General features: G+C 52.3%; 1 protein-coding gene across 1 annotated transcript; it reads right to left on the minus strand.

The window, feature by feature from the left end:
• Nucleotides 1-1,548: 1,548 nt before the first annotated feature.
• Nucleotides 1,549-9,183, minus strand: Serpinf2 (serpin family F member 2). The gene is made up of 10 exons (XM_021177239.2): nucleotides 9,065-9,183; nucleotides 7,981-8,047; nucleotides 7,806-7,844; nucleotides 7,629-7,691; nucleotides 7,151-7,352; nucleotides 6,526-6,669; nucleotides 6,181-6,384; nucleotides 5,694-5,836; nucleotides 2,945-3,149; nucleotides 1,549-2,633 (listed from the first exon to the last, which is right to left on the minus strand). The coding sequence occupies exons 2-10, from the start codon at nucleotides 8,041-8,043 to the stop codon at nucleotides 2,221-2,223; spliced, it is 1,476 nt and encodes a 491-aa protein (XP_021032898.1). The 5' UTR covers nucleotides 8,044-8,047; nucleotides 9,065-9,183; the 3' UTR covers nucleotides 1,549-2,220.
• Between the last annotated feature and the right edge of the window lie 457 nt (nucleotides 9,184-9,640).

A 9,640-nucleotide genomic window follows, 5' to 3' on the forward strand; every position in this document is an offset into this window, starting at 1 on the left:
AACTCACTTTGTAGACCAGGCTGGACTCAAACTCAGAAATTCGCCTGCCTCTGCCTCCCAAGTGCTGGGATTAAAGGCGTGTGCCATCGCCGCCCGGCCATACTTACACATAATTAAAACTAAAATTAAAATCTTTAAAAAAAAAAAAAAAGTCAGGGAATGCCTGGCAGTGGTGGCACATGTCTTTGATCCTAGCACTTGGGAGGTAGAGGCTTTGATCCTAGCACTTGGGAGGCAGAGGCAGGTGGATCTCTGTGAGTTCAAGAGCAGCCTGGTCTACAAAGGGGGTCCAAGACAGTTACACAGAGAAACCCTGTCTACAAAACACAAAAGGAAAAGGAAAGAAGGAAGGAAGGGAGGGAGGGAGGGAGGGGAGGAGAGAGGGGAGGGAGGGAGTGGAGAAAAGATGGATCCTCAGTTAAGAGCATTTGCTGCTCTCTCAGTGACCCAGGTTCGGTTCCCAGCACCCATATGGTGTACCAGAAACCTGCAACCCCAGTTTCAGATGCTCTGACGCCCTCTTCTGGTCTCCATAGCCATTGAACACATGTGACACACAAACATACATTCAGATAAAATACTTATACACACAAAATAAAAGTAGATAGCAGACCTCTTTTCTCTTTGTGGTCCTAGAGCTGCAGGTCCTGTACTCAGCTACTGACTCCTCCTCCCTCCTCCCTCCTCCCCAGCCCCATGCTCTGCTCATCTTGGACTTCTGCGCATGTCCTCAGCCCAGACCTTCTGCTCTTGCTTCTCCTCTCCCCGGCAGCCCCCCAGTTCTCTTCCTGAAACTTCTGAGGTGCTCTCCATCACCTCCTTTGGCTCCTGCTCTGATTGGTGTCACCTACTGGATAGGCTTGCTCCTGGCTCCACTGTTCATGTCTCAATTAGGGACCCTCACCCTCTGACATACCACACATTTCCCTAGTGTCTCTACCTCCCACCCCCACCCTATACGCACATACATACTTAGCAGCATCAGGATCCTACACCAGGGACTTCTTACCCTTCTCATCCTCCCCACTCGACCCTGCCCGGGGACACTGGGGCTCCAGAGGGCTATTGCCACATGGACACACAGGAGATCTCATCAGGGAGATGTGCCTACCCCAGAGGGTAGCTCTCGCCATCCACAAGCACACCACTTCTGCCTCCAGCTTCTACTCTCTCGCAGGAAGTAGCCAGCCCGGTGCCAAGTATCCCCAACTACATCCCCAAAATTCTCAGACACTGCCAGCCTCCAGCTGTCAGCCTGGCCCCGGCTGGCGGGCGCCTGCTCCTGGCATAGCGACTAGGGTGTAATTAGAAACCCGCTAGCTCCCTAATTGCCAGTTCTGAGCTGTCCTTGTTATCGGCTGCCCGAGGCACACATAGAGGGAAAGGCTGAGAACTGAGCCAGGCTGGCATGGAGGTAGCCCTAGTAGACCTAGAGAGGCCTGGCATGTGGCCAGGGACCAAACGTGGCACAGAGAGGGCTCAGTGCAATCTGCCCCGTGGGTGCCTCCCAGCCACATCCACTTGCCCAGAACTGTGACGTCAAACCAGCCCGGCCCATTCATTCTTTATTCAGGTGGCATAAAAATCACTACAAAAACTTTACAAAAGAGTCTTGGGAGCTAAAGGGTCCCTTCCTTGCCTCAATCCCCAAGATTCCTGGCAGGGGAGGACAAGAAAGAGACGAAGGAGGAAGACTCCAGGCAGTGTTGGCATCTCCAAAAACCAGAGGGGTGACTTGGGTGACAGGACACAGGTTGGGGACCTGAATGTCTTCAGCAAGGGACACTCTTGTAGGGTAGGTCAGCCTCCACCCATGAAGTATAACACCAAGGCCAGTCTAAGCTCGGGAGACCAACACTTGTCTCTCCTTTTCCTACCCAGGGTGTTTGGGATATGTCTAAAGATGGCTTCTCCAGCCTCTGCTTACAAATCGTGGAGGGACCCTAAGTTAGGGACTCGCCTAACCTACCTCTAGCCAAAACTGTGTCCACAAGTGCCAGCCCACAAAAGATCACCCCCTGAGCCCCTTGGGAAGAAATGAAGATTCCCCGTGCCTGCCTTCTTCCAGGCCCCACCCCACCTGCTGCAAGAGAACAGCTTCTACACTGGTGATGGTCCTTCCGGTCCCACCCTATCCCACAAAGCTGGTTAGAAAGAGTCACAGGAGCTGAGAGGCTGATCCAGGTGGGGACTCAGGATGCTGCTGCCAAGGGCCCTTCCTCACTTGGGGGAGCTGAACTGGGGGTAGTCTTCCTCCATGCGGGGTGCAAGTTTCAAGTCAGGACCAAAGGTCTTGTCTCCATGGAAGTCAGCTTTGTCATTCTGGCCTACGAGCCTGTTGTCAGGGGAATCTCGCTGTTCCTGGAGCTGGGGCAGCGCGCTGGGGTTAGGGTTCCTCACGCTGCCCACAAAGAGGGGCACGCCTATGGTGTCCTCCATGATGAAGAAGAGGAAGGGTCGGTTCACAGTGAAGGAGGAGAGGGACATTCGATTCATGGCTATGCTGGTAGCTGCGGCTGCCTCCACACCAGCCTCGCTGAGCTCCATGGTAGACTGATGTTGCACACTAGACACCACCAAATTCTGCTCAGAGATCCCACGCAGGTCTGGGCCCTGGAACAATTCCTGCAGGCCTGCCCAGAACAGCAGATGACTGGTCAGTGCTGCCCCAAGGCTATGTGGATCTGTCTAGCATCCTGGCTCAAGGGAACACTTGAACCCAGCGGTTGATTGGAATCTGTTAGACCTCAGTCTAGACAACACTTCTAGAAGCCTTTTTTTTTTTTTTAAATCAGGATCTGCGCTAGGTACAGGACAGAAAGTCTAAGGGAAGCATATCAAATGCTCCCCTCCAGGAAGCAGGGCCACCTCTGACTCAGGCATACTGGCAGCTCCCGTACTCTGCCCAGGCCACCTAGGGGCACCCTATCCCCAAGCTCCTTACCCAGCTGGCTGAGGGTGGCCACCAGGTCCAGCTGCTGTTGCAGATGGAGTTTAGGCAGCCACACCTTGGTGGGCCTCTCCTGCAGCGAGGGATGGTATAGAGTATCCCAGGTCAGGTTGGCTAGTACCTCGGACACGTTCCACTCAAAATAAGTGGGCATCACGACCACAAAGCTCATGTTGTTCTTAAAGGGGAAATGAGCCACCTACAGATAAGAAAAGGAGAGAACATGAGGACCAGACAGCACCTGGACCTGTCTGGAGTCTGGGCCAAAATTACTTCTGTACTTTTGAGACAAGAGCCAGAAATTCAGGGTTAGCATGCTTTCACTTAACTCGTGAAGTGGAATAATACCACTTACCCCTTTGCAAGGTGACATGGGACCAAATGAGATAATGCTTTTACACCTCTGTGTGTGCACACATAAGCATATATGTTTGTATCGGTGTGAGTGTGTTTGTTCGTGGATGTATGGAGTCAGAAGTAGGTAGACATCAGTCGTCTTCCTACATTGCTCTCCACTTTATTTATTTATTTTTTTTGGTGTTGCCATCTTTTTTTTTGTTGTTTCTCCAAGAGAGGCTTTCTCTGTGTAGCCCGGGCTGTCCTGGAACTCACTCTGTAGATCAGGCTGGTCTTGAACTCGCAGAGATCCACCTGCCTCTGCCTCCTGAGTGCTGGGATTTAAGATGTGTGTAACTACACATACCTCCCTCTTTTTTGGACACAAGGTCTCATGGATCCCAAGCTGGCTTTGAAATGACTGTTTAGGACTGGAGAGATGGCTCAGCGGCTAAGAGCACTGACTGCTCTTCCGAAGGTCCCGAGTTCAAATCCCAGCAACCACATGGTGGCTCACAACCACCCATAACAAGATTTGACGCCCTCTTCTGGAGTGTCTGAAGACAGCTACAGTGTACTTACATATAATAAATAAATAAATAAATCTTTTTTAAAAAGAGAAAGAAATGATGGCTACGTACTTCTGTCTCTCTGCCCCAAGTGCTGGGATTACAGAGCTGTACAACAAGCCCAAGTTTGCTGTGTTTTAGACATAGTAATGTATCCCAGGCTGTCCTCAGACTCTCTATGTAATTCAGAACGACCTTGAACTTCTTTTAAGGTTTGTTTTTATCTTATGTGTATGGGTATTTTGCCTGAGCATTTGTCTGTGTATCATGTCCTTGCAGTACCCTCACAGTCCAGAGGAGGGCACCATATCCCCCCTGAACTGGTTGTGAGCTGCATGGTGGGTGCTGGGAATCAAACCCTGGTCCTCTGTAAGAGAAGCCAGTAAGTACTCTTAACTGCTGAGTCACTTCTTCACCTTGAGCTTTTGTTCCTCCTATCTCGATCTAAAAGTACTAGGGATGGCAGATATGCGTTCATGTGCCTGGTTTATGTGTTGCTAAGGGTTGAACAAAGGGGCTTTGTGCATGCCAGGCAAGCACTCAACAACTGAGCTACACATCCTGACAGACTTTGACTCTTCTAGTAGTAGTGTCTTCACTACAGCCTGAGTTCTCTATCTGCTGTCAGCAAGCTGTACAAACAAGCTATGGGCCTTCCTGTCCTTGCCTCTCAGTTCTCCTTGCAGGTGGGGCTACTGGCTTTCAAAATGACCCATAGAGGAGCCACAGCAAAGAGTAGGAAGCTTGCCCCTCGTCTTTCACCCTCTCCCAGAGAGTCGACTATAATGTGAGTTTTTTTTTTTTTTTCTCTCTCTCTCTTTAGACAGGGTCTGGTTATGTGGCCCTATCTTCAACCTCAGTCTTCCTGCTTCAACCTTCTGAGTGCTGGGATTATGGTGTGAGCCACCACACTCAGCTCACACAACCTATTTTTTTTTTTTTTTTTAAGAATCCGTGCAGTTAGGACAGCATGGAAATGACCAGGCTCAGGCCTCCCTGGGTACCAGCATAATGCCTGCAGGCAGGTCCTCTGCCAGTGGGACGATGGAAACATGGAGCCAGAGGATCTTTCCTCTCTGAACCTCAATGCCCCACAGTGAGACACTCATGTCCACTGGGAGATATTGTAGTATCAGGAAGGTGAGAGCTAAGTGGAGCTGAGCAGGCTCGCATCCTCTCACCACGGGCTACAGAGAAGTCTGGCTGCCCCCTCCACATGGCTCCTCCCTGCAGAACTGGCAATGCTGGGCCCGGCTTGCCCAGTCAAACTAACCCACAGAATGGATGAGCAGGTGTGGTGCCACACACCTGGGACCCCAGCACTCAGACAGCTGGGGCAGAAGGGTCATGAGTCCAAAGCCAGCTTGTGTAACATTGTCAGACCCTCGAACAAACAAAACTAGCCTGTCCTGTTATCTCAGCCACAGATGATGGGCCCAAGGATCAATACTCTAGCCAAGGAGTCATGGTTAGGCTAGACGCAAGGGAAGCCTTAGCTGAGACAGCTTGGCACGGAGCATCATCCAATCAGAATGTTCAGAGCAATAAGCTTTGAAACCCGACTTCCATCTACGAAGCACTGTGTGGGAACTCCTATTTTCCCTTACGAGCAGGGCCCTGGTCCTCTTGGGCTCCCCTAAAACTCCAGCACAGAGAACAGTTACCTGGCACATGACAAAAATTCAATATATTTTCTTTGAGGAGATGAACCTCAAAGAAGCTGTGTCCTGGATAGACACAGCATAATAGACCCTTCAGGAGCTACCTACCCCAGGGACCAGACTTTACCTCCCAGTACCAGGCCTAGTTTGCTAGCCAAAGACAAAATCCAGACTGACCTGTATCTCAGGTTGCTCCAGCAGGAACCATCGAAGAGGATAGGACACCGCATGCATCATGTCCACCGACACCGTGAACCGCTCATCCAGGTGGAAGAAATCTTTCTGGGTGAGGCTCGGGTCAAACTTGGTCCTCCAGAAACCTGCAGCCAGGCAGAGGGCAGGAGCCATGTAACATAAAACCAGCCTCCTGCCTGTCTTGCCTAGAACCCATTTAAGGAACAAGGACTAGAAGCCAAGCTCCCAGAGGCGCTGGCCGGTTGACACCTCGCTGGTCTTAGGCACCTTCCCTACACTTGGATTTGCATTTCTCCATTCCTCTGTAGCCCTAGTCTTCTCTCAAAACAGCCTAGCCTCTGCAGCTTGAGTTTCCCCTTCATGTGCTCAGACAATCCCCAGTTTCATGGCCTAGCAACCTCAGAGCAAAGCTTGCAACAACAGGGTGGGCGGGGCTGCGGGGGTGAGCAGCTTAAGAAGAATAGTGCACCGTGAAAGTGGATGGCATTGAGGAGGAGCAGCACGGTGCTATCCGGCAGCTCAGAGAGGAAATCTTCAATCTTCCCCTCTGTGGCCTCCTTCACCCATTGGTTGATGTTCACCAGGTCTTCCTCCTGCTTTCCAGTCAGTTTCACGGGCTTCGCACCAAAGAGCCTTTCCGATTGCTCCAGGAAATCGTCTTTGATGGGAAATCCTGCACACAATGAGCCACAAGCTCATCTCAGGGCCTCCACATCCACCAGTGTGCTACCCGAAGCCAAGCCCCTCTCCCTCACCCTTGTGCACCTTGAAAGGCAGGGCTCTTTCTGGGCAGCTTGCTACCACCAGCACCTACCTTTCTGCAGATATATTCTGGCAGCCAGTCGGATTGTCCCTGGGCCTAGGTTCTGGTAGAAATGGCTCAGTAGATGTGGGAGGCAGGATCCTGTGTTCATGTGCAACACTCGATGCAAGCTGTGTAGTGTTTGGTTCTGAGCACCTGAAGGGGACCAAGCAGGCTGATGCCCAGGCCACAGGTTCTTTCTGGCCCCACTGCCCACTCCCACCCTCTCACATCCCCATGATGAACACGGCCACAGATCACTCCTCGGCTCCCCTCCCAGATCCATGGAGCCATAGGGTCCCCAGATTCATCTCTGCAGCTAACAAGCTGGGCAATGTCACCTCCCTCAAGGTTCCTTTCCTCTCTGAGCAGCAGTGTCTCCCACAGTGAGACACTCATGTCCACTGGAAGATATTGTAGCCATTAAATTCCTGTCCTAAAATAACTAGGGGGACTTGTCAATCACTACACTCTTAGCCCCGGACTTCTGACTCATAGAGGGTGGTGACAGCTCAGGGACCTGCATTCTACCAAATAGCTTTGTGTCCCTGATGGAGGAGCTGCCCCTGGACAACGTCTGCAGCAACTGAACCCTCTGTGGTCTCCTAGTTCTTCTGGACAGGTGTGAGCCCAGTACCTAGTGCCAGGTGAGAGAGCGCTAGGGCCACACTAAGGGGTGACAGGACAAGGTTGGAGCTGGTAGATGTTTGGGCCACCAAAGAGAACAGGTCAGTAGTAAAAGCCATCATGGCCTGAGCCAGCCTGCGAGTCTCCTCTGCAGTTGGGGCACTCTTGCAGTGTCCTGGGGACCTCTTGAGGGTAGCATGGTCACCAAAATCCTACAAGGACAGATCAGAAGTCAGTGAGGTCCAGGGAGCAGTTCCAGGTTCCCTGTGTCCCTCACAGTCCTGATGCTACAGGGCAGCAAAGGCCTTGTCCTAGATCTGAGGAGAGGAGAGTCATGCTGAAGTCCTTCCTACCCCATCCCTTCTGAACCCCTGAACATCAGCCCCATAACTATTGACTCCCCCACCCCCATTCCCTTGCTTCCACTGATCGGGTCCTCCTCTTCCCTCTGGCCCCACCCATTCTTCCCCAGCCCCACCTGATTGTACCTGGTTGTCCAACTTGAAGAGGGCAGGCAGGGGCAGCTTCTGCTGGGTCTGCTCACTCACTGGCTGTAGAAATGAGAAAGGAGATGAAGAAAAGGCCCTTCCCATGGGTCCCCATCTTGTCCAAGACATAGGTGAGCCCCTTTGGCTCTTTCCCCCAAACCTCTCACTTTTGAGTACCTGCTGGCCCGGGAGATCCACGGCGCTCACAGGAGGGAACTGTTGAGAAGGGTGAACAGAGGACTCAGCGTTCCTCCCTCTCCACCCTTCTGGCCTCTCCCAGATTTGCCCCTGCCCCCAGCATCTCCTTCAGCCTGACTGACCACTTCCCACTCAGACCTCAGCTCTGCCTCACCGTGGAACAGGGACCTTGCAGGCAGGACAAGCTGAGTACCAGGAGCCCCCGGAGCAGTGCCATGTTCCTATATCCAGAACAGGGAGGTTAGTTCCTACCTCACACTTAAAGGCCAAGCAGTAGACTGCTATCCATGGGTTCCTTGACCGCACCAGGTTGCGGAACCTGGACTCAAAACATAGTTGCTGTGGACCTCACTCACTCTGAGAGGTGGGATTTCCATAAGCATTTTTTTTTCACCCGTATAGTTTCTCATTTAGTCTTCATTCTTTTCGTCTTACACTGTGGGTCAGTCCTGGGTTCAAATCTAGAGCCCTCGTCTTGCAAGAGGACCTTGTGCATTTCCCTTGATGCCTTTGGCTTTACCCTGTCTTGGTAATTCATGGCAGAAGTTCTTCCTGCTCCCATGTAGATGTTGAGGACCCAAATAAGAATCTCTGTAAATACTGAGCATGATGCCTGGCCCCCACCCATGCAAAGCCACCTGACCTGTTGTTCATTTCATCCAGCCTTTCTCAGGCTGCCCTGGTCCTACCCAAAGGCTCTGAGAGCTAATCTGGGCTGGCAGGACAGCCAGAAACTGCTTTGTTGACCAATGAATGACTGGCCCAGACACCTTTGGACTTACGGGAACTACAAGCCTCATCCCACTTCTGCTCCAAGTTCTGATCCAGGGTGCTTCGGGGAAGCCCAGCTGGCGGATGGGGGGAGGCTCTCAGCCTAGAGCCTTCAATAAGGGCTTCCTTCCCATCCTCAGCCCCCTACCCAGGCCTTATTTCAGGGACCAGCTCTTCTAAAAGGTCCTTCTGTTATCCCTAGACCTCCACAACTGTGTTCAAGAACCTTCAGCCAGGGCCTTATCTCCAATCTGGATATATGATTCTTCTCGCCAAGAGTAGGCCTCCAGGTTTTGAAGTTCCAGAGGTTTCTCCTGGGAGCTGCCTGTACCTCTGCTCCTCACCACCCCAGGACGCTGTGAAGCTTCGGGCTCCCTGAATAAATTCATCCAGACCCCTTGCCAAGGTGCCAGCTCTCCACTTCCTCTGTTGCCCAAGCAGCAGGCTGCACCACCCCTCCATCCTACCTCTCCAGGCTTCTTAGCGCAGCACACGCAGCACACGGTGTTCTCCTGGACCCGCTTGCTCCCCACGCTCCCCCAGTGCAGCCAGCAGGGCCTAGCTCTCTCCTCCCACAGGACCTTTGCTCTCAGCCAACCCCCGTTCAGCTTGTGTTCAGTGCTGGTAAATATTGACCTGTACATCCGGTTAAACATTGATATGGGGGCCAGAAGACCCTTTCCCATCAAGGCTACCCAGAACCCTGTCTGAGCCTGGAGAAGGGGTTTACAGGAGCAGATAGTTGAGGAGGCTGGGCCTGGCCAGGAAGTTCAGGGGCCTGGCAAGCCTTCTAATGATCCCTCAACATGGGGGATTATCCACAGTCAGTGAGGCTCAGAGAGGCTGTGTGGCCTGTGTAAGGGCGCAGAGTGGGCTCCAGAGTCACAGCCAAAGTCTTACCACCACAGCTACCCCAGAGAATGGGAGGCTGCAGGAGCCTGTTCATCTACTGTACTGCCTGTTCATCTAACTGTACTGCCTGTTCATCTAACTGTACTGCCTGTTCATCTAACTGTACTGCCTGTTCATCTAACTGTACTGCC

The sequence above is a fragment of the Mus caroli genome, chromosome 11 (genome assembly GCF_900094665.2).
Source record: "Mus caroli chromosome 11, CAROLI_EIJ_v1.1, whole genome shotgun sequence".
Classification (NCBI taxonomy): domain Eukaryota; kingdom Metazoa; phylum Chordata; class Mammalia; order Rodentia; family Muridae; genus Mus; species Mus caroli.

What these genes read in the sequence shown, in the direction of transcription:
- Serpinf2 (XM_021177239.2), bottom strand. Translation starts at nt 8,043, where the DNA reads ATGGCACTGCTCCGGGGGCTCCTGGTACTCAGCTTGTCCTGCCTGCAA. An exon ending in TGGATCTCCCGGGCCAGCAG is followed by an intron (nt 7,692 to 7,805) that starts GTACTCAAAAGT and finishes TCATTTCTACAG; the next exon opens with CCAGTGAGTGAGCAGACCCA. An exon ending in CAGAATATATCTGCAGAAAG is followed by an intron (nt 6,385 to 6,525) that starts GTAGGTGCTGGT and finishes CATTGTGTGCAG; the next exon opens with GATTTCCCATCAAAGACGAT.